At 37.6% G+C, this 24,435-nt stretch overlaps 1 protein-coding gene across 1 annotated transcript in view; it reads left to right on the forward strand.

Annotated features, from left to right (window-relative positions):
* The window catches only part of csmd2 (CUB and Sushi multiple domains 2), a 240,351-nt gene that overhangs the window by 114,249 nt on the left and 101,667 nt on the right, over positions 1-24,435 (forward strand). Inside the window, exons 7-16 of the mRNA XM_016675164.1 lie at positions 763-840; positions 4,492-4,579; positions 5,093-5,217; positions 8,603-8,724; positions 11,722-11,825; positions 13,736-13,848; positions 17,053-17,235; positions 18,422-18,612; positions 18,849-18,984; positions 22,863-23,057. Coding sequence (XP_016530650.1) covers positions 763-840; positions 4,492-4,579; positions 5,093-5,217; positions 8,603-8,724; positions 11,722-11,825; positions 13,736-13,848; positions 17,053-17,235; positions 18,422-18,612; positions 18,849-18,984; positions 22,863-23,057 — 1,335 coding nt within the window. The remainder of the gene's footprint in view (positions 1-762; positions 841-4,491; positions 4,580-5,092; positions 5,218-8,602; positions 8,725-11,721; positions 11,826-13,735; positions 13,849-17,052; positions 17,236-18,421; positions 18,613-18,848; positions 18,985-22,862; positions 23,058-24,435) is intronic.

Here is a 24,435-nt window from a genome sequence, read left to right on the forward strand (position 1 = left end):
CTTTAGAACCTGAAGTAGTTGTCAGTTTAGACGCCAAATTACAGGAACGAGCCGTTTTCATTTTTTGTTTAGTTGAGAGAGCACATCTTTTTAATTGTTTTTCTTTTATCACAACCATCTTAAACAGACTTTTTGACATGTGCCTCAGATATCTTTGAGAGACAAAAAACCCCAGCTAAAACAGAGCAAAGGATGCCATTTCAAAAAATGTCACAAAGAGACAAAACAGTTTATTTGGGTCTTTGATAATGCTGAAGATATATATATATATATATTTTTTTTAAAAACTGAGGAACAAATATTAGCTTTTTACTCTACCATTATGACTTAGCTTTCATTCTCACTGCTGCTATTACAAGGCTCCACTACTTAAACTGCATCTTTTGTTTGTATATTTCCTTCATTAATCATTTTCTCTGAATAAAAATGTTTTCCTCAAGGACTCCACAGGAATGAAGACATTTCACATTGTTGAGCTTTATTCCTAAGTGTAAAATCTTTTTTTTTTATAAGTCAAAATAAATAACACCATCATTCTAAACATAAACCTTTTTACTATTCTGCACATTTTGACAATGATCCAGCTGCTTAGCTGCTTAATAAATTACTTTCCCCAAATCGATGTAAACATAACTCAGTGGGTAGTGCTATAATCAGCAGCATGGAAGTTATGTGCTGCAGTCATTAAGCTCCTAGTTGACTATACTGATGTCATTATAAAAACTCTTCTTTTTTTGTCCTTTGTGTCTGTGCTGTCAACAGTGAAAAAGATGACTGAACTCAAATCCAGAGGTGTGAAGATGTTGCCAAGCAAAGACAACCACCACAAGATATCAGTGTGTAAGTTATAATTCTTACTTTTTATATTGCTGAAATATCAGCAGTTTTGAAATAATTTCATCTGACTGTATTTCTGTCACCGTTATCCTCAATCCATGTGAATGTGAGCTCATTCTGAAGGCAACCTTGCTACCCAGATCTTTGGTTGGGTTGTTTTTACTCACAATGCCTCATGTCATGGTCCACTTCATCCAAATGAATTGAAACCTGTTTTTAGACCAATCATAGTTTGCTTCACTGATCTGCACCAGAGTTTGACTGCACATGTGCACCTCCCCGAACAAAACGTGCCTTTTGAAAAAAAACACAAATCAACATGGCTTGTGACAAGTGAATAATTCAGTTTTACATATTGCACTATGGGAAAAATGATTAGCACTTTTTAATCATAATGTGGAAAATAGAGCCTGGCTTTAACATGATATGCCTAAATATTACCAGAACTGCCTGTTTTTAACTGTGCTGCAGATCCATTATTTGATGCTTTAAATTATGTTTTAGTTTCAAAGGTTTAACTTAAGACCTCTGTATTTGTCAGCTGTTCTAAACACATAGGGTTAGGGTAGGGTATGTATATATATATATATATATATACATACCCTATATATATCTCACAGTGACGTGCGGTGAGGTTCACTGCTGGTGAGGCACTGACTTAAGACTTAGACACCATGCATGTTATTGGACGTACGGAAATTTCGCTCAGGCATACAACGCTGGAGGGCAAAAAGACTAATCTTTTACAGAACTTGTCAAATGTTGGATTCAGTTGATATGTTGAATATAAGTTGCTAAGGAAGTATTAAAATGTGAAAATATTTTGTTACTCTTAAAATAGATTCAACTGCCTGAAACTTGCTCACTACCAAGTCAAAGGTTCTTGTCTCTGCTCCTTGTTCTTTTAAAGTACCCATTAAGCATCAAAGCCAGTTAAAAACAGTGATGTCTAGTCTTTAAACACACTCTTGTACCTGTGAAAAGACAGCAGTAATTGCCTCCGTTGCTATTTTTAAACCTTCCTTGTCCTCTCAGCTTAGCATTAATCTCATTCAGCAATAGCTAAACATGTAAACAATAACATACTGAGAGGATTAAGTCATCCAGAACTACGCAAAGTTGCAAGCTGAAGACTGAAAATAGTAGAAAACTGCTCTATTTACACTTCTGTCTAGAAAGCTCCTTTTATTGTGTTGATTTTTATTCTCTCCAGTTGCTACTGTAAAATTTAGATGTTTTTTGTTTTATTTCTACTGTTTGTATATTTTATCACCTTATATACCAGTTTACAATGCATGAGACATTTTTTGCCAATAAATGACACTTTTTTTGTTGTTGTTTTCACGGGATAAATTTGCAGAGACATGTAAATTTGTGACTGTTTGCGAATCATAATTAGTACCTGTGGGAGAATCCAGTCGTACAGGTGAAACCCCAAATCTGTGCTGATCTTCAAACACAGGTGCAAGCAGCTCATTACAATAATGGGCCAAGAGGTGTAGAAGGAACAGGCCAAATCAGAGCAGATCCCAAATAACAGTGTGTGATTTAATGACACTTAGCTTCCCTCATATAAACTTAATTATACCTGATGAGGCATTCCAGATATCCTCATTGACTCAGATAAAAAAGAAAAAAAAAAGGATATCTATATCAAATAGAAGACTCTAGTTTGATCATCCTTAGCTACTCAAAGCCAAGGCTCTTTAAATTGTGATCCAGTTCTTTAGTGGATAAACTGGGTGAATCAGTACAGTGGTAGCCTTAGTGAAGAATATGACGATTACATGTAAAGAAGTGGTAGTTTTGTTACAGGTAGCACTAACGGGTGCTTCCTTCTGTAAAGTAATGATGTCACTTAAAAGTTTCAATGATGGCCATTTGGGTTTTTTCATACATGCTACATTTCCAAAAGGTATTGGGTCTGACCAAAATCATTGAATTCAGGGGTATTCAGTCGTATCCATGGCGACAGAGATACTCAGTCAAACCTTCAAACATGGAGACTGCTTCTGTAGGCATTTGTCGCTTTCATATTCTCAACATTGAATATATGTCTTGAGGATGGAGCCCTCCTGTTTCAACATGACTGCACACCAGTTCACAAAGCGATGGGCCACGAAGGCGAGGATGAACAAGTCTGGTGTGGAGGAACACAACTGACCTCAGCCAGACGGACCAAACGTTTGGGATGAATCGAAGCCTGGAAGCCAAGCCTTCTCGTTTGACATCAGTGTGTGACCTCAAAAATGTGCTCCTGAAAAAAACGGGGGGGTGGAAAAAATCCAATAAACATAATCCTAAACCTTATGAAAAGCCTTCCAGGAAACGCTGAAGCTGGTATAGCAGCAAAGGGGTAGGCTGAAATCATATTAAAGCCTTTGGATTAAAACTGGGATGTCACTCAAGTGTGTGTGTGTGTGTGTGTGTGTCTGTGAAGACAGGTGAGCAAATATTACTGCTCCTGGGAGTACTTTTGCATTTTGCATTGATTATTTTATTTTGTCTAAATAATACTGCTTTTGTCTGCAAATTGTGCAGCACAAGGTTTAGTGGCCAACTTTGATTCATTTAAAAAAAAAAAAAACGAATTCATCGATACCAATTCAACAAAAACACATACAAGATTCAGTAATTTAGTGCTGCCATTCTGTGAAAATTAAACAAAAGCAGTCACATAATTGCACCAAAAAGGACATTACCAAAGGCACGACACCTTTTGTACATCTGCAGCTAGATCTATCGAGATCTTGTATATCTATAAATCCAGCCTTCAAGCTTCATTTATCGTTTTTCTCTTTAAATATGCTGTAATTGTTTGCAATTATGTTCTTTTAAAAATTGCTCAAAATGTGTTTTTTTTTCCCCTTTAAAGCTTGAGGTAAATTGAATAACCAGCTTTCTCCCAGCTTTATTTATTCAGAATTTATTGCATATTTTAGCACCTGGAAGCTCTGCTGACACTGTCGAGCCTTGTTTTGAATTTATAGCAGTCTCACATTAGTCTGCGACTCGGGCCAGAGAGCAGGTGTCCCATTGATTGGACCCTGTAGAACTCTGACCCCTGGCAGTCAGTCAGGGCTTACCCACTTTGCCAAGTTTACCTGACCCCTCTTGACACTGAAACTTCACTGTTTTGCACTCAATGACATGATTAAACAGAGAGTTACGGAGATTTTGTGGTTGGAAAAAACATTTTTCTGTTGCTCAAAAATAGGGTTGTGAACACAACTTGTCTGTAGATAGATCAGCGGTTATCGAGCTGCTTGATTTGATTTCTTTCCCAGTTTTTTTTTAAATAATTAAATAAAGAAACTTCTAAATTTTAATCACAAAAAAGTGAAGCTAAACTGACAAAAGAAAAGAAAAACATATTGTACAAATAAAACAGAAGATGCACGTATAAAGACTTGAATTCTAAAATGTAAACCATAATATCAAGCAGTGGCAAAGTAAAATGGACATTTATTCAACTTTATTTACCCTATGGAGAATAGTCTTTTTAGTTGTTAAGCATTTAGTGTAAAAGCTAGCCATGCATTCTGCAGTATGTTGTTTTTGTAACATTTGGCACAGCATTTTCAGAAAATAAATATTTTGTCCTTGACCTGCTGAACAATCTATACTTTTTTTTTGTTTGTTCTCTGTCAATAGTGTCCCAAATGGGTGTAGCTCAAGGACACAACATGTGTCCAGATCCTGGGATTCCAGATCGGGGGAAAAGAAAAGGCTCTGACTTCAGGTAAACAAGAGGAACACTAAGAACATCGGATAATTCAGTTTTACCTTTCATTTAGATTAATATGGCTGAAACAACGAAGAAACAGCGTTTCTTCTGATAGCTTATCTGGCTCTGCAACCTCCTGGTGTTTATTTTTAAAACGTGCTCCAGTGCGACACATTTCCTGATGCGAAGCAAACCAAATGAGACAAATGTGTAAGCTTAAGCAGATACAGGTCCCCTCCTATTTTAGCCACAGCGCAGCAATAGCCTGCCTCCAGGAGACGGTGATATCACCATAAGGGCTATGGAGTCTTGTTTCCTGTCAAAGCTGTTGTCTGCATCAGTGGTCACCTGTAACGCAGACAAATGGGTGTTATCTGTATCCGGTATTTGTGTCATTTTTGCAAATCACACCCAGTAGGGCTAAGAAAATATACATGCTTTTTTTTTTTTTTTTATCATCAGTAAATACGTTTTCCTGGTTCTCCAACATTTTAGCAAATTTATTTTCTGCGCTTTCTCTGACTGCAGGCGAGGAGCTACAGTGCACTTTTCCTGCGATGAGGGTTACGAACTGCAAGGCTCAAAGAGCATCAGCTGCCTCCGAGTGACAGACAGCTATGTGGGCTGGAGTGATGACCGGCCCATCTGCAGAGGTAAGCTTTGACATGTTGTCTCTATGCACGTATGTAACGTAAGCAGACTGAATTTGATCTCGATTCATTCTTCTGCACTGAGGTGCTCAACCCATGTTTGCTTATAAGGCTGCTGTTATTTTGTGTGGGAGTGCAGTACGTTTCTTTTTCTCCTTGATACGCAGTTCCCACAAGTTTATGAGTGGCCTGACTTTGACCTTTCACTCAGCATTATTCTGCTTCTGTTGCTTAGCCATGCACGCATGGTCCATGCCCATCAATCATGTCGTTTCTCCTCATGACCTTTTGGTAATGGATGATTTATTGAAATTTTGAGCATTTTGACATCTGTGCAGTTTTTGAGTATCTGGTCTTGAGTGGATTCTTTCTAAAACAGTATTACGGATTCATCAATGGAGTGCTTTACCGTAACGTCAAACTTGGTAGCTCAAAGGAAATTCCGGAGCGTTCCTGCACAGTCAGGAAAAAGTTGGTATTCGATTTAAAAGTGATTTTCAGGCACGGAGAAAGGACATAGAATCTGTAAAGTTATTTATATTTCATCACTTCTCTACCTTGAGGTAGAGATTTCTGTCCTCTACGTGTTTGAGAACTCAAATAAAACTTTAACAGCTAGTTCAATAAAAAACAACAAAAAAATAACGGCTTACTATTTTAGGACGTTCAAAGAATTCTAAATTGCTGAGTGGATGTGAAAGTGCATCACTTTTCTGCTGAGCAGCCAAACAGATTTAATGGAGAAAGAGAACTTAATGAATAAGCTAATAAACAAAATAGTTTATAGTTACTTATTCACTAAATGCATCTCATTTTACACCCTTAGAAGCAAAATTATCAGGACACTTAAGACGTCACAAAAATCCAACAAAAAATATTCCACAAAATCAAAAGGTTTTTTATGGAGATTGCGATAATTTAGCAAAAGTTTTATTTCTATACTTTTGTCAACGGTAGCGATGGTTTTTGCTTTGACTGCGAGAGCTGTCACTGATTTTCTAAAATTGGTACAACCGGTTTACACTGCAGCATCCACTAAATGAATGTGACTTTTAGGAAATGTGGTGCTAATTAGTCGTGGTTCCATCTGCAGTCTTTGTCACCTGCATTTCAGAAAATACCTTTGTGATGCAGTGAAGCATAAAGTCTTATACTGACAGTTTTGTACCAACATCATCCGTAATGTGAGTGAAATTTGTCCTGACAAATATCTTCTTTCAGCATTCAACAATCCATTATGAACCCTTTCATGCTGCGCCTTTAATCAGACTCACAATGCTTAGATAAAGATAAAACATTCTCGGGGAGCAATTAGAGTATCCTGAATTAGCATCAGTCATCATTACATTTAATTGGGCTATCATTAACACTTTGGGATAAGGTATTTACAAATTGATTTCTTGGCATAAGATCAATATTTCTAACTTCAATTATATGTTATTTACCTTTTCAATCTTACTTATGTTCTCCTCTGCTAATGATCTGATATAATCCTAATAATTAGCATATAATCCTCTCATATGCCTATCTCCTCTGCCAACAGATTCCTGCATAAGGTGTATAGGACAAGTGGTAAAAAAGAACAACCTTAATTTTCTTGCTCTAATTATCAACATTATTTACAGTTACATAACTTGCTCCTAAATTTGCCAGACAGATCTAGATGTAAATAGGTTTACGTTGGTGGTATAATGATTTAGTATGCAAGTAGTTTGTGGTTCTTCAACACCCTGAAGACCTCTCTTTTTCCAAATAATGCATATGTGAGATTTGTCTTCACATACGCACAGGCAGAGGACTTCCTGAAGTCTTGTTTTTAATTAAATGTATTTCTTTTTTAACTGTTCCACCATGCTGATGCCCTCGGGCCTCCCTAAGAAAAGTCACCTTGTACCTTTTTTCTTTTTTAAGTCTGTTTTGCTAATTCCTCACCTACTCTGTCGATGTGAATATTTAAAGGGAGATTTTATGCCGTTTCCTTTCCCTGTTGATTAGGTGAAATTTTAAATACAGACAGGTGGACTAAGATCATTAAAACATTTAAATAAAACTGATTTTCTATTAGTTGAGTGGATCTTGATTTCCAAGCAATCTACTTTCTTTGTTATTAAGTTATAATCAGGTTACTGCAATGTTCAAAGAGAAATGTGTTTAAGTTATCGCCTGGCTCAAAGTATGAAGGGCAGTGAATCCTGAGGATGAGGACAGCTTATATATTATACATACTGGAAAAGGAATTCATCCTTTGCCACATTTTGTTTTGTTGCAACGAACTTGAATCTCACATTTAAAAACTTCAGTTATGCCATAGTTCAGTGCATAGTAGCTACAACATGACAAAATGTGAAAAAGAAATTGAATAGGTTTAAATACTTTTTAAGGTTCTGTGTTATGATTACTTCTACTGTTTATTCTCTTGGCCCCATCGTTCTGTTTTTATTTTAGTGTTCTCTAGAAAGAATCCCAGTAAGTTATAAAGTCAAAGGTCGACAGACAATCTTGTTTCAAAAACCTTACAGGAGGAATGTGCATGTTCAAGTTGATAATGACTTCTATCAAACTGCACATAACTTTTGACTTGATGCTGCAGCAGAAATGCATCAGACAGATCCGACAGACATCCATAATTGGATAGGAAGTCATGGCGGTTTTGTCGTTTATTGTGATCTTTGTTTCTGGTTTTCTCAGTTGTTGACTGTATTGTTTATTTTATGACTTTTGACTTTTTTACAAGTCAGACTCCACATCTTTGAGTCTGAAATAGATCATTTTATCTGTAAGAAAATTATTGTTTTTGATTTGAATATTATTGGAAAGTCCATTTATTGCAGTAACTCAATTCACTAAGTGAACTTAATTATATACGTTAATTACTCGCGTCTTCAAGCCTTTACTTCAGTTAATGACGACAACTCAACAGCAATGCAATTACAGATAAAATAAAATGAGTCCAGCAAAAACATGACTTTTAATACAGAAATGTGGGCTTAATAAAAGTATGTCCTAGCACCTGGTTCAAGGTTACTTTCAAAAGGTTTTTTTAAACTGACAGACAAGTCTCATTGAAATGCATATTCTAATTTATTGAATGTTCATGTAAATAGGCATAATCAGTTGCACGGTGTAAGAGCTAGAGCAACTTTGGTGATTAATTAGGTTTTTTTTTTAATACAACACTGAAAGTAGATCCTTCAGAAAATGCAATCAGTAAAGTCTTAAAGATAAACTTGCAATCCAATCCTACACAGGTGTGTCTATAGAAGAATGACTGACATTTTTGTCATTTCGGGCAGTGACAATATAAAACACCACCATTTCTGTGATCATATCATGTGTCTGAATTGGTCTTTAACAAAACATTTGCTTCTTTGTGTCTGTTGTCTCGTAGCGCCAATGTGCGGCGGTCAGCTAAAAGGACCCAGCGGTGTCATCACATCTCCTAATTATCCTGTTCAGTACGATAACAATGCCAACTGCACTTGGATCATCACAGCAACTGACACGTCTAAGGTAATTCTCACTTATCCTGAGCTCTGAGTTGAAACCGGTTAGGGTTTTCAATCGACTTTTGGTTGTTTTCTGTGAAAATGTTAATGTGTGTGAAGCCGTGTAATTCAGCTTACCTGTTTGAGAAGAGGACGCAGCGTTCTGCCACGCAGGACTCCTTTTGGGGTTTTGACGATCGCTACAGGACACTTTTGGGGAGCTTTTCAGCACGCCAAGCGATAGACTGAAACGTAAGAGACGAAGAAATTAAAGGAGAGAAAATGACTGGATGAGCTCCAACAAAAGCCATGAGCGAGTTGTTAGAATTACCTGTGGTGGCACAAAGAGGGTGAATTGGACAGCAGAATAATGGTTTTAAGGGCATGCTTAGAGGAGAACATGAAAGTCTCACAGCCCCTCTGTTTAGAACCATGGACTTTGGAGTTGTGTTCAAGGCCATTCAGCTACTCTTCTGCCAAATGCCCCTCTGTAAAACCGAGCAACGTAGTTGTAAAAATCGCCTTTTTTTCCCCTTCTTTTTCACTGCAACGAGTGAAAGCGGCTTTGTGAACAGAGATAAAGCAGGGATGCAAGTCAGAAACGATATATGTCCACCGACGCCCAACCTTTGTTTGCAGCTATGGAAACGCACTCCGTATACCCAACAGGCTGCAAGCGGAAACACACCCTGGTATTTTAGGCAGCATCTTGCTTTGTTTGGTGCAGATGACGATGGAACGAGGCTGTTCTTTCTGTTTACAGATGTAATGAGCTTCTATTTCTGTCCATCTCCACAGACCCAGCCAGAGGAGGTGTTAGCTGAGGTTCTGCACAGGGAGTAGAATAGGACATGACAATCATTCCTCTAGGCCTAAATTCAGTTTCGAGACGCCGTGACAAAATGTGGGTTGTGGTCAGTTTTATTGAAGATACAAAAAGTTTATTTTTGAAGTCTTTCAGGTATTAAAGCATCAATATGAAGGACTCTGGTTTTCTGCTCCAAAACAAATTGAATGACAAGTGTACCATTGAAGATGTTCTGCAATGTAAAGTACACTGCTCTTAGGAAAGAAAACAAAGTTTCAGAGACTTGTTCTTTAACCAACTACTAATATTGGTATCAAAGCATTAATCCGATATGAATCTAAATTTACAGTAAAGTTGCCAAAGGTGTTTGGCTTCAAAAAGTTCAACTCTAAGATTATTTTGTTTGGTTTTTTGAACAGCTGGTATCTGCATTAACACCGTCTTCTTTGCACTTTACAGAACCTACCATAAATATTCATACCCCATAACATTTGTCATGTTAGGATATGCTATATTCATTGAAATTGTATGTGTTAAACCAACACTGCATAACTATAAAGCGAAAGAAAAGGGAAATGTTTTTTTTTTTTTCCAAGTGTGCATGTATTTTTGCTCACCTGATTAAATACTTTATAGATTCAACTTTTAAATCCTATTCATTGTCAGACCTAACTCTTTCTGAGAATCTGTGGTGGGATATTTCCTTTCACTTGAAACGTTTTCACTACTTTATGCTGAATAAAACACACTGGAGCTTGTAGTTTTAAAGTGGTGAAATGTGTAAAAGCTGAAGGGGTATTAATACTTTTAAACGAGACTATATCTTCAGAATATTTGGTGTTTTTGTTGAGTAATACTCTCAAGGATTTGTCTTGACAGCATAGAGGTTCACGGAATAAAAAACATACACCAGTAAACACTATTTCAAATTTAAGCTCGTTATTGATCCCTTTCAACTGCATAGATGCATTTCCCATAACAGACTCATGGTGTGGTTGCAAAGATTTTTTTTTTCTTTGTTTTTTTTCCACCTTTCCCCACCTTTGCTCTTTTATCTCCCCTTAACTTAACTTGTTGGCTGACAGATTGGAGAAGAGTTTGTAGTATAAAACTCTATTTATCGAGCGATCTGACCTATTTTGGAACACATCATCAATCTTTTCTCTCCACCTTGGCAATTTTCATTAGGCACAAGGTTTAACATAGTACAGAATGCAATTTGCATTTATATAAGCTTTTTCATTAGTCCTTGCTCTCTCAGCCTTCTGAAAATATTAGGAGTTTGTCAGAAATCAGTGGCACCCAATTTAGTCTAAGAGACAAAATATTGTTCTGTTTTTTGGTGATATCGTACCTATCAGCTCCGCTACTCTGTCTGTCATCACTGGGTTTCTTTGTTGGTTAATTAATGTGTTCATCCGTGCCTATCAGAGATGCATTTTAGGACTAAGTTGTTTTTTTATGCTTCAATATCGACCGCATAATATAAAAATATTTCTGTTTCTGTGTCTTGTTATAAAATGTTCAGTGTCTTGCAAAAGATTCACACCCATTGCATGTCATGTCTGTGTTTTATAGAGATTTTATGTGCTGAACAAAAAAAACCCCATGAAGTCTTTAAAGAGATGTTCAGTCGTTATGTCTACTTTATATGTAGGAAATATTCTACAAAGTGTGTATTCAGTCAGAAAATGGTGCTTTAAATCATTTTAAGTCTGGTGAAACGGGCCTTAAAACTGATTGACTTCTTCCTGCTTTGAATTTGGAATGTGTTGAGATGATTCAAAACATGTCTCATCTGATAAGGCACTAGATGTTTGATTAGTGGGTGAGGATTAATGAGGGAAACATAGAAAATGAGATGTGGGGAAGCATACCTAAGGAACCATGTGTCGCTTTAATGCAAAAATGTTTATCTGTACAAACCAAAACGGGGGCCATATGTTCAACAAAAGTTTATAGAAATTGTCCAAAACCAGTATGAAAATTCGCAAGGCAAAGTAGAACTTTATATGCAGGTTGCACAGCTGCATCATAGGTGTCCACTGAAATGTGTCTGAAAAATATTCAAATGAGACTCTTGAATGATGGATTGATGGACGGGGGCATCGGGAATCACAGATGGAAGGCGGTCTCTTCTCTGCGCCTGATCTCGAGATCATTCAAGCATCTGTCAGTTATGCCTCTCTGGGCGATATCTCTGCTGTTGTCTAGGTGATCAAGCTGACATTTGAGGATTTTGACCTGGAGAGAGGTTACGACACCTTGACGGTGGGAGACGGCGAGCTCGTGGGAGACCAGAAGACCATTTTCCACGTGTGAGTGCCTCCTTCTTTGACCTTCATCTTTCTTTGCTTTGAATTTTTTTCCCCTTTGTTTTCATTTTTGCTCTTTGGGACACTAGTCGTTTCTGTTCTGCCAGATGTCTTTTGACGCTGTTCGTGCTTTCCTCTCTTAGTCTTTGTTCTGTGTTGTAGCACTTGCTATTAGTTTTCCTCTCTGCCTCCTCATGCCCAGCAAGGGCCCACTTTCTTCCTTTGCCCCTAGCACTTATCTCCCATTGGCACAGTTTCTCTTTTATTTCGTCAGCACCTGATGCAGTGGGGTATTAAAAATAGATGCTGCACTACACTGTCAATCAGAACTCTTTCCAGTACTGAAAAACAGTGCAACGGCAAAGTGGTGTGGCATTGCAAACAGCATCTGCTGGTTCATACTAGCAGATGCTCTATTCACAGGATGTTATTATTAATTGTGCAGAAGTTTACCACCTTAATAAAGGTTTTATAGATCAGTTTATATTTGAGGCTGCCTGACTGTTAGAAGTGAGCAGGAAAAAATGATAAATGTTGCCGATGTGTGAATGGCTTCTGCAGTTTAATATTGTTCTCTATTTTTCTCTGGCAAACAGTTAAACAAAAATAAAGCAAGGATAGAAATCAATTTTTGTGAAGATTTTTGCTCATCCCATCAATCTCTTCTGAGCACAAAAGCCTAGTTAGTAGGTTAGTCATCTTTGCACACAAATAAAATGTGAGTGACAGTTTTTTAGCCTCCAAATTATCTGAAGATTTCTTAGTGTTTTTTTGTTTTTTTTGCAAACTCATCGTGGATATGAGATTTTTACACACACACTCACAGAATCTCACCATAGAAAATCCAAACTGTTCCTTTAAATGGGTCAAAATTAAGAATAATGACGTGTATTGTGTAAAATTAGTTCAAGCAGTTTTAGATTTATGAAAGTAGTAAAGGAAGCAGTATTTGCAGAAATAGATTTTTTAAAATCTCGATGCAGTTTTATGGGTCAAGTCGTGCAACATGAACGGATATTCCATTCAGCTTTTTGTTCCTGAAATAAAAAACCCCCTGAAAAAACAAAAACAGCAACTAAATATTTGATCCCTGCTCCACACACAATGCTGACAAAAAAAAACCCTAACAAATATAATGTTTTAAAAGGATAAAAACGACACATAAAAACAACTTTGCTAGACACAACCACTCGTTTCTCTATTCTCTGTATTCCACCATTAAAATTAGAGCCGTTAATCACTTACTCTGCAGCTATACGCTTCCTAATTAGAGTTGGGTGAAATTACTATTCAAATAGGATTAAATTACTACTGTGACATTGACTGATCTTGCCTTCATTTTCCACTGGTCCCCAGCTGTTTTGCATGAAGGCTTTGAAATTTCTCAGGTTGGAGTTTCTCATAGGAGCTTTAGAGTTCAGTAGTCTTGTATGTAACCCAGGCTTTAATATTTCCCTTTGGTAGTTGAAAGGATACAGAAATACTAAGTCCTTGAGCTATTAACGTGACAACAATTTCGTAATAAAATCACCATTCCTCCATGCAGCCTGCAGCTTGCACGGTGGAGCAGTTGATGGCACTGTTGCCTTGAAGTAAGAGAGTCGTGGGTTCAAATCCCAGCCTGGGGCCCTTCTAATTGGAGTTTGCATGTTCTCTACTTTACATGAGTCGGTTTCCTCAAAAACAAAAATAAAAAAAAATCACTTTTTAGATTAGTCTGTCTAGATAGTTTTTGTGTACGAGTATATATGTGCAAGGTTCTTCTGCCCCTGTGTTGCTCTGTGACGATAAGCAAGTATAGACGATGAGTGGATGGATAACTTTCACTAAGTACAGTCACCTCTGATGTATTCTTCGCTCTCAAACTGTGTATTTGACCTAACCAAACAAAATTTGTGTTAATGATTTTGCAGCTTGTCTGGTACGACGACGCCAGACCTGGTGGTGAGCACCAGTCACCAGATGTGGCTGAACTTCAAAACGGATGACACCAGTGGCTCCCTTGGATTTAAAGTCACTTTTGAGGGTAAGAATGGATATAAGTCAGATTGATTAGCAACACTAAATAATAAAAATGTGTTCAGATTCATTTTAAGACTTATTCAATGTGCCAATAATTCTTCAGAATAGGTTTTTATATACAAAATGTCACAGACATAAAAGGCCAAACACTATTGGTGTTGGGCTTTGTGATGAGGAAAAATAGAGAATGTGTTTCGACAGACTTCAGACACGTCATCCAATTTCCAGTAACTCTCAGAAAAGAAAATATCTGCCATACTTTTTACACAATAAATGTATAATCATGCTGTGTACGGACTTGGTTTGAGTTCTTATCCTAATTTATGAAGCCATCTGTGGGATACCTAACCAGCTCGGCTGGAGATTTGCAAATACTGAGAAGTAGTTTAAATAGGGCTCGACTTTGCAGCTGTTTGAAGGAGCTATTTTCTGAAAGAGGTTATTGTCTATACCTATTTTTTTCCCCCTCATACATTAGCTGTTTTTCCACGGACAGAGAAAGCTGAGTTAATCTGCATAACCAAAGCCTGTTTTGCTTTTCTTTCAGTTTAACAAGCTTGATTGAGTTTAGGTCCCAAAACTTATTGAACAGAGAGAGACATTGGCTTTTGAAGCCTTTTAGCATAATAACAAAAGATTGTGGTAATTAAAGGCCTTTGATCTCCATTTGCCACATTCATAGAATATAATGATGGCTTACGAGGACTTCAAACGTAACACAGGTCCAAGTGATCTCTTAAAAATCTGACAGAAAATCTCTGTTGGGTTTAACTCTCTTTGGCAATAATAAGTTGTAAACTGATTTTTATTCATTGCTAGCATCGAGTTTCATACATTGAACCTTAATGAGCTCAAACACAATCAGATGGCCTTTAATTCATTAGTATTGATGTGGCTTTTGTTTTTTTCCCCCAGTGCTTAATTCCAGTGTTTTTAATCATAATTTCTATTATGTGTCTTGGCTGCATAATATAATTTAACATATAAGCGGATGCGTATAAGCTTATGTTTTCTTGTTTTTGCGTCCGTCCGCCGTTCTATCTAAAGTACATTGAGCCTTTTCCTCCGGTCCAAATGTTTGTATATTATCAGTAAAAACCACAGAGAAAGTGGAGCAGCAGCACATGGAACAAAAGTGTAATTAAAACAATGAGTTCTACCTAATGAAGGGGGAAGAAACACTCTGGAACACTTCACCTCCTCGATAGGAGCAACCGAAATCTAATTAGCATTTTCAATTACCTGTATTTTTTTAAGCCTGATCATCAGGTTTAGTTGCCAATACAGTCAAATCAGTGCACATATTTTATTGTAGGTCACACACCTTCAGCGCTGGCCTTCTTTCTGAGAATGTAATGCTTACAAACATGATTAGGTGTTAATGCAAGTAAGCAGGTCTGTAGGTGAGTCAGCCACTTCAGAAGTTTATGATAGAGTGACATGAATCAGCGGCTTGTATTTCTACCTTAAAGCAAATTCATGCACTGCACAAAATGTATGACATCATTTTGTCCTTTATACATTTTTTACCTAAATGCCACCTTTATTGATATTGTGTTATACATCTGGTCAAATATTTTATTCATAACACTAGCTCCTGTATTAGCATTTAGACTAGTGACAGCCTCTTAAATAGTGCGTTGTTGACTTTATATTTGTTACAGCTGATTGAAACAGAAGTAGACTTTAAAATGATCGGTTGGTTGATGGATTTAGTCCTAATATTTTTCATGGGCTTGATTATGTGCTCGTTTTTCACTTAATTTATTCGTTAGTAGAGCTACATTTAAAAACCACCTCAAACTAAAGTATTTTTAGAAACAAATTATGAATAAATCTAGCAGAATACATTTAAAAGGGAAATGTCAACAATCAAACATTAGAAGCTAATAAAAGAAAATTGTTTTTAAAGCCAATAAGTAATAGAAAATGTAAAAATAGAAAAACAAAACACACTTTATCGGAGCAGAAAGCCCGTTTAAAGAAATCTACTTTAAGAGCTCATTAATTTGTAGAGCAGGAGTGTGATGCTGTCTCCTGAGCAGCTTTTTATTTAAAACGGGAAGCTGTTCTGAGGTCTGCAACTCTTTCTGAAACAAGGTTGAGGTGTTGTTGTTAAAAGCGTTTTAAGCTATTGCATGCGTTTCTGGGCCATACTGTAAACCTTGACTAGCAGAGCTCCATTTTTCCGTACGGCCTTTGGAGATTGCAGTGTAGTAGCTGATGGAAGGCTGACTCAACAGATAAGATTGTTTATTTTTTTATTTTTATTTTTTTTTCCATATTTACCCTTTTCATAACTTTCGAGTGCAGTTTAATTCTCTGTTTTGTCATATACTACACACACACACACACTAAAACACATAGGTCATGGAAAACATCTCATTTATATGTTCTCAGACTTCAAAAGGCTCATGTTTAATAGCTTGACTTTGCCTGGCGTTTCAATGGTAGGGGACCAATATGGTAAATATACATCATCTTTGTACTCGAGTGCCTCTGTGTGTGACTTTTTTCTATCTGTGTGTACTAATGTATCATATACTTGTAGCTTTGTTTGAGGTGCATCTTCTTGTCCGAACTTACGTCTTCCCTGAGGATCACCCAGCATTCACCCTTATCCTCGATCCACGTAAGGACCGCTGTGCTGTCCCTGAAATGAGGCCGTCTAAGGACAGCTATACCTGCAAACAGCACCAAACACCACGTGTTCCAAATTATGATCATCATTATGGCTGAGTGTGGATCTATGGCAAGAATTACCTCCGGTGCCACTCAAAATCATATTATGCCCTGCCATCTTTTTTTACCTGGATGGATGAGCTTATTCACTCTCTGTTCAGACGCCTAAATAGGACGCCTCAGCAATTCTTTTTGCAATCTTCAACTGCGGGAGAGTCGAGAGGCGAGCGAGCGAAAGAAGGGTCGATGCATTATTGTGATAATGAAATTTGCAAAGAGGTGTGTTGCAGAAAGGTGCGGATGTGTTTGTGCGCTAGTCAAAAAGTGCTCACATCAACTTCCCAACAGAGGCGAGAACATTCATCACTCGGTAATCGAATGGATACAGTTGCAGTCAGATGAGACGGAGAGATGCTCAGACGTTGACGATAAAATTCAAATAACTTGGAGAGAGTTTTTATTTACAATATTTACTTGAACTTTACTTTAACTTTGCTTTAACTTGTGTGTGCACCTCCCTCTACAGAGATCGACCAGGGCAGTTGCGGGGATCCTGGAATTCCGGCCTACGGCAAACGGGAAGGGACAGGCTTTCGTCACGGGGACAGGTTGTACTTTGAGTGTCTGCCTGCCTTCGAGCTCGTGGGAAAAAAGAACATCACCTGTCAGAAGAACAATCAGTGGTCCGCCAAGAAACCCAGCTGTGTTTGTAAGTTCTTTTTGCGTCAGATTTGACGGTCCTCATTTGTGAAGTTATAAACTACTGATGTGGGTGAATAAATACTGTGCAGACAAGTACGGGGGGCAGCTGCATAATAAAGAATGAGATTATCCCCACAGTTTGTCTTGCAGAGACTGTGGATTTAGAAACAATGGGGAGGGATTATTAGCTAATTAACTCAATAAACAACAAACACAGAAAATGAGAGGTAAATGATGAGGGGTGCAGGAAGAGAGAGCTGACCGTGTAGATAATGTTTTATTTTTTAAGCGACAGTAAGATGGACAAAAACTGTGATAAATATCAGTGAGCTGAATAACTTTTTTTTTTTTTTTTGACGCAAATTTAATTTGGCCTAATACAAGGACTATTTAGTTAACATTGAACTAACAAATTGCCAAGATCATGCAATTAATTTATATAAACAATATGTACTGTTGACATTTAATGTGAGACAAATACAAAGTGGAAATTATACGGTTTAAAATAATTGTTCACCTATCATTAACATAAAATACTAAGTTAGGCAATTTCAATAAAATGGTAATAAAATGTGTAAGTGGTGGAAATGCTTCTTAGCCACTGTGGTTTAAAAATGAGCTTTAAAAAAAATGGCAGCGGTCTTCTTGCTCTGTTCAGACTCTCACCCTGACATACAGCATGATGTTGAGCTGTTGCCATTAAAGGGCATTGTCTGGACTTTGCTGGGATCAAGTAATAATCTTCCCATTTGGTAGACAGGGAAGATTCCACTTATTGTTGGGTTACATAAAGCCTTTCCCATAAGTGTACACAATCCATACCAGCTCTGTCTAAAACGCCCTAGCTGGCAGGATGAAAAATTGCTTTTTTTTTCTGTCTGTTTTTATTTGTTTTATACTCAGAAGATGTATTAGATTAATTTTGCTCTCACTGTGTGTGTGAGCGAGAAATCTTTAATAATTGTCATGGGGCTTAAAATTAATTGTCCTCTGAATTATTAGGTGCCATAAGTGTGTTTTTTCTTTATCAGATGCATTTCTACAAATTCATTAAAATTGTTCATTTTATATTGTCATATAATCAAAGAAAGTCATTTGAACACATCCAATATATTTCTCCCATCTCCTTGGTTATTGCATTTCATTTCTTCCTCACGTCTTCTTTTGTTTGCGTCTCTTTTTACTTGTTCCAGTTTCCTGCTTCTTCAACTTTACTACTCCATCCGGAGTCCTGCTGTCTCCCAACTACCCTCAGGAATACGGGAACAACATGCACTGTGTGTGGCTCATCATCACCAACCCCGAGAGCAGAATCAACCTGGCCTTCAACGACCTTAGCATGGAGAAACAGTTTGACTTCCTCTCCATTAAGGACGGCGGAAAGGTTCTGCTCAATTACGTCTTAATTTCCTCGCTTTCTTTTAATAGCTCTTGGCTTCACTTCTCGTGTTGATCTGTAGATCTGTCAATGTCTTTAGGAAAATCACACTGCGCAATTATAACTACAAGCCTGCTGTTTTGACTGAATTTTTAAACTTGTGCAATATTTTCTTTTTTTTTTTTCTCCTCTCTACAAACTGGAAATCTTTGGTCCTCATCAGAAAATCTTTTCTTTTTCAGGCCGAATCTCCCATTCTGGGCACCTTCTCTGGAGACGCTCTGCCTCCCCCCATAACAACAAGCGGTCACGTGGCCCGACTTGAATTCCTGACAGACCACACGTACACGGACAGAGGCTTCAATATCACTTTTACAAGTAAGTCTTTCTTAACAGAAGAGAAAAATAAGTGTTAACGTTTGACACGGATGGTGTACATTTGTGTGTGTGTATTTGTGCCAAAGCCTGTAATTGGTATTATAAATCATCCCACATATCGCCTTGCCCTGTTTTCTTGCAGACTGAAATCTGTTTCCACATCAAAAACACGCTCTCTATAAAGTCCCACAATATGACAAAAACACATCTAAGCAAACACAAAACATATAAAAAAAATTAAAAAAAACTAAATGAAGTATAATATCCTTACCTGACACATTGTGGCAGTGCTTGTAATAATCCATTTTTGTTAACTGCCAACTTTGGAGGTAATTCAACATGCTTTTTATAGTCAGACACAGTAAACACAGGGTGCATGCTGGTAAACCCATTTCATGGATATACTTCACCGTGAGGATTTTGGCAGCAGGATTATCGTGTTTGTTGTCTATGCACTATTGTGCAGTGAGCCTGAATTTTGAATTTGCCAACATCTCAAATAAATATCAATCTCGCAGACAATACTACTTTGTAAACTATTGATTCTTGGCTGTTTTCAAGGTAACGCTAGTTTAATACAGCACCTTATAAACCCCTTAGACCTTGAAACATTGTGGAATGTTACAAATACAGATTATGTGTCACTCAGCAAAACAGAGAAGTACAGCACTGTAGTGGTAGAAAAAAATACATGTTTCAAAATTTTGTACAAAAAAAAGCAGTATGCTTTGGTATTCATCCTCTTTTCTCTATTGCATCCTAATAAAACCACTAGTCTTTAGAAATGAGTAAATAGGGTTTCATGTAAGTAATGTTGAGAATACAGTAGTTCTTTGCTGCCTGTACTTGCTTAGTCTTTAACCCAGGAAAACAGAGTAAAGCAGTCTGTGACGACCTCAGGAGTCCAGATGTATCACACCTGACCAGCGTCTCTGAAATGAATTCAGGCCAAGACGATTCCGTGTCATGAACAATCAAGACAATTTGAAAATCCACGCTTTCACAGAGGGAGCCAATGTAGGTATTTAGGGACTGGTATGGCATGATCCATTTTCCTGGTGGTGTTTGGGATTCTGGCAGGTTTATTTTAGATGAGCTGCAGCTGTCTGATTGATTTATTTTCAGAGATCTGTATGGACACACTGACTTGTATCACATGTTTCTAACCTACTGAAAATAAGACGTGCATAGGCTTTTTTTGTGCCGTCTTGATAGAAAATGATTTGTTTTGCAATGTTTCAGGGTGCACTACTATGATTTAAAATTAAGATTTTATATGGTTTTTAAAATTAAGATCTAAGCCCATGGTGACATTTAGGTTTTTACATGTTCTGTGTTTTGTTTTCCCCCTCATTAAGACTAAATGCGGTTCGGTCTCTAACCTTGCTCTTTTGGGTTTTGTTCCTGCAACCAGTCCACTCTTGTACATTTTGAACCCTGACTCAATAAATTTAGTGGACTATAGTCAAATTGAAGCACAAGAAGACAAAGTTGTACATTAACAGATACTGTCAGTACAGCAAAAGTTTCAAAGAAAATTAATCCTAACTTAGCTTTAGCTTTGGACATCTCGCAGAGGACTGCTTAATCTTTCCTCTGAAAATGAACTGAGTATGGCACAACTGCAGTCTGAGTTGGTTATGGTCATCCACGTTTTTGGAAAGGATGGAAAATTAGAGCACAAATCAGAGAGGCAGCAATCAGACCTATGATTATTATGGAGGACCTGCAGAGATCCGCACCTCAGGTCATCATCAGTACAACTATTAGTTATTCATGTTTATGAAAGAGGAAGACAGCCATCAGATGTCCAGTTAGCTGGTTAATACAAGCCATGTAGGGGACACAGCAAAAAACATGGAAGAAGATCCTCTGCTAAGATGAGACTATAGAAAACTTTGACCTATAAGCAAAATACTATATGTGGTTGAAAACAAACACTACATCTTATTGTGAACACACCATCCCGTTCTGAAACTCAGTGGTGTCAGTATCACGCTGTGCGGAAGCATTTATTTAGTATCAATACGAAAGCTGGTGTTAGTCGTTGGGCCAGAATGTTCTTGGGCCAGAAATCTCAAAATATAGGTCAATCTTCCAAGTCAAGCTGTTAGACGTTTCAGAGCCTGTGAGACGGGATGATGGAGGTTAAACCTACAATGGAATAATTTAGATCAGTGCATATCCATGTGTCAGAATCTGTGGCCAGACTTGAAAATTAAATTTCAGAGACACTCTACTTCCATTATAATGGAGCTTGAGCTATTTTGGAAGGAAAAGTGGAACAATTTTCCTCTCTAGCTGTGAAAAGCTGGCAAAAGTATATATATAAAAAAAATAAAAAAAAGAAAAACTCGCAGCCGTAATTGTAGCAAAGGGTGGTTCCATAAAGTATTAATCCAGGAGCTGGATACAAATACACACCACAATTTTTAAGATTTTCATGTGAAATCATGACAAAGTATGAACATTTTCAGGTCAACTCTTTGTTTTTTAAGTCACTGCAGTGTGAAAGAATGCTTTTGAACTCTGACTCCGACATGCTCTGTGATTTACCCAAATCCAGGTATTCCTGTAAAGACATAATGGCGACAACACACGGTGGCTAATGAATGATTTATCGAGCCATAAAAATAAAGAGTCAGTGTAGCATTGTGGAAAAATGTCAGGAGACGTTAATTGAAGATGACACTCTATTCCTGTGAACAGTGTCGTCCGACTGCAGGAGAGTTTTTAGGAGGTCATTGGGCTGAGCACACAACTTCCATCATTCTTGTTAATTAAGGACATGCCAAACTGTATCGAGGCAATTTCTGGCACCCTAATAAATAAGATATTTGAGATTGATGAAGAGGCGCTGGCACTGTTTGGGTCCATTGGCTAGGAAAGAGGGATTCATCAACACCTACATGTGTCACCAATTGCTGTGTATACAAGACTGAGAAAGACTGAGTGAGAGAGATAGCAGGACAGGTAATGCATTTGTTTACGTTCCCTTTTTTTCCGGGGCTATGAGTCTTCCTCGAGGGCCGCGCGCTGCCGTGGCCCTTCTATCTTGTCCCCACTTGAATTTTATTGAAAAGCCTGATTTATAGGGCTCTGAAGGTGTGACAACAATGTCCCCTTTTGTTTACTTTACAAATATCTCAGCAGCATCAGCTGGTGCAAGTAATCTCCATGGCGAAGTGGTTGCGCAGAATCACTGCAGCACAGTGAATCTTTGTGACTAAAGTGAAATGAATTCCCTCTCATCTTAAGCTCACATTGCAAAATGCCTGTAGTTAATTGAATAGAGAGAAGGTTTTGCCAAGAATCCTTCATCACTATCTTGTGATCGCCCACAGAAAAATGAGACCGTCGAACATCTCGCAAATAAATAATAATAATAGAAAAAGATTAATAGGTGAAGGTGTCCGTTTTTGCCTGTTTTTATTTTATGTTTATTTTTTATTAGCCAGTGGGGAAGATCTTTAATTGAATCTTTACAAAAAATTTAGGTACAGGAATATTACTGCAATCGTCTGTTTTTTTTTGCATGATACTTTATACAGTAAAGTAAACGTAAATTAAGGCATGCATTGTACATTATAGTATAAATAATGATGAACAAGTTTGTTGTGAAAAACAAGAAACGACAGTTTTTATGTGTTGCCTTGGACCCTCTATTTTTCACGTGAGTTTTTAATAAAATGAATAAAAACAAAGACATCTGGAAACAGTAACACATAATTTAAGTCCTTCAATCTGAATAATTATCTTTTTTTTTTAAGCTCAATGCTGTGAGCTAAAATGCTTAATTCAGTGAAAGGCAACAACACTCTCCTCACACCTTTGTTGATCCTCCAAATGAACTGCCTCCTTGTTTGCATTTTCCAAAGCTTTTCGCCACAACGAATGCCCAGATCCAGGGGTGCCGGTTAACGGGAAGCGTTTTGGCGAGAGCCTTCAGCTGGGCAGCTCCATCTCATTCCTTTGTGAAGAGGGCTTTGTTAAGACCCACGGCTCTCAGACCATATCCTGCATTCTGAAGGATGGCAACGTCGTGTGGGACAATGCCGTCCCCCGATGTGAAGGTGAGTGAGGCGAAACCAGCGTCTGATTACATGCTGTTATTACAATAATGATCTTTGGTTTAACTTTTTGGAAACTGTGGCTTTTATTCTGAAGGCAATTCTTTTTCATGTACTCCTAAAAGACTTGGTACAAAAACGACTTGGTACTTATTGCATACAAATGGCAGACATGTTGGAAATTCCCTGCGTCACAACTTCCTTTCTCAGTACTCAATGAATGTTTGGGGGATTGCGTCTTGTTTTGTGTGTCAGAACCTGAAAAGTTTGGCAATCATTTTAATTGTTGGAAAATCCATTCTAGAATTGGTAAGTCTATGTGTCGACGACGTTGGAACAGAATTAATGAACTTTGTCCAGAAAAACAACAGAGCCGTTAATTGACCCTTTACCACACTACATAAATGTAAACTACTGTAGCCATTGGGTTGTGTTTGGATACTATGTACTATACATTTGCAACATGGTAAATATTATGTAATCACATTACCAGAATGTCATTAGCCCGTTATCCATCACCCTCACAATGTTTGCATGCAAGTCAATGGGTTCATTAGGACACCAGTGTCGTCATGACAGTTTAAGGGGTTAAAATCTAGAAACTTCAGTGCGGAAAAGTGTGAAATTTGAAATGGAAAATTTGCATGAACCTCAGTGTATGAGTTGATGCGACTTGAGGAGATGAGAGCCAAGAAATAACTACATGTTTTATGAACGCATCAGCAGGAGCCATCAAATTTAACTCCTCCTGGCATGAAGCGATCTTTTGTTCCATGATCTGGATATCTTTTGATGCAGCATCACAAACAAAATGATAAATTAGTCTGCTGACTAAAATATTAAAGTCTCTTTAACATCTCTTAAATGTTTAATAGCTTTAGTAATTTGTTGATCAAAACAAGTGTACCACTGCACATCCAAAGTCATGTGATGGTGAAACTTAGCTCCATCCAGAGGCTTTTTTTTTTCTCCTCCCAAACGTCTGAATCAGCGGACATGCTGTGTTTACATGCAGATTGCTGAGCTTTCAATTTACCCCTCCGTGGCTTCATAATCAATAAACTATTTCCAGCAAACCAGAAAAGACCAGCATAGCTGGCAAAGATTAGATAAAGCTTAGCATTTACCAAGGTTTCTTGGACATCTGCAACAAATCAATGTGATTGCAGACATGACAGAAATTCTAAGAGAGCTAATCAAGTTCACTATCTGCAATATTCAAAAAGAAAATCAAGTATTAAAGCATGCCCTCTCCTCTGCATTTCTCAGCAGCTTGATATTCCTTTGAGTCCGTCTATCTCACCCCTGCGTTTGTAGCATAATGCGTTTCATAGAAGTCCTTCAGTATGTTGAGCCGACTGATTAAATCATTCCACTTTAG

Source organism: Poecilia formosa, unplaced genomic scaffold (genome assembly GCF_000485575.1).
Source record: "Poecilia formosa unplaced genomic scaffold, Poecilia_formosa-5.1.2 Scaffold107, whole genome shotgun sequence".
Lineage (NCBI taxonomy): Eukaryota > Metazoa > Chordata > Actinopteri > Cyprinodontiformes > Poeciliidae > Poecilia > Poecilia formosa.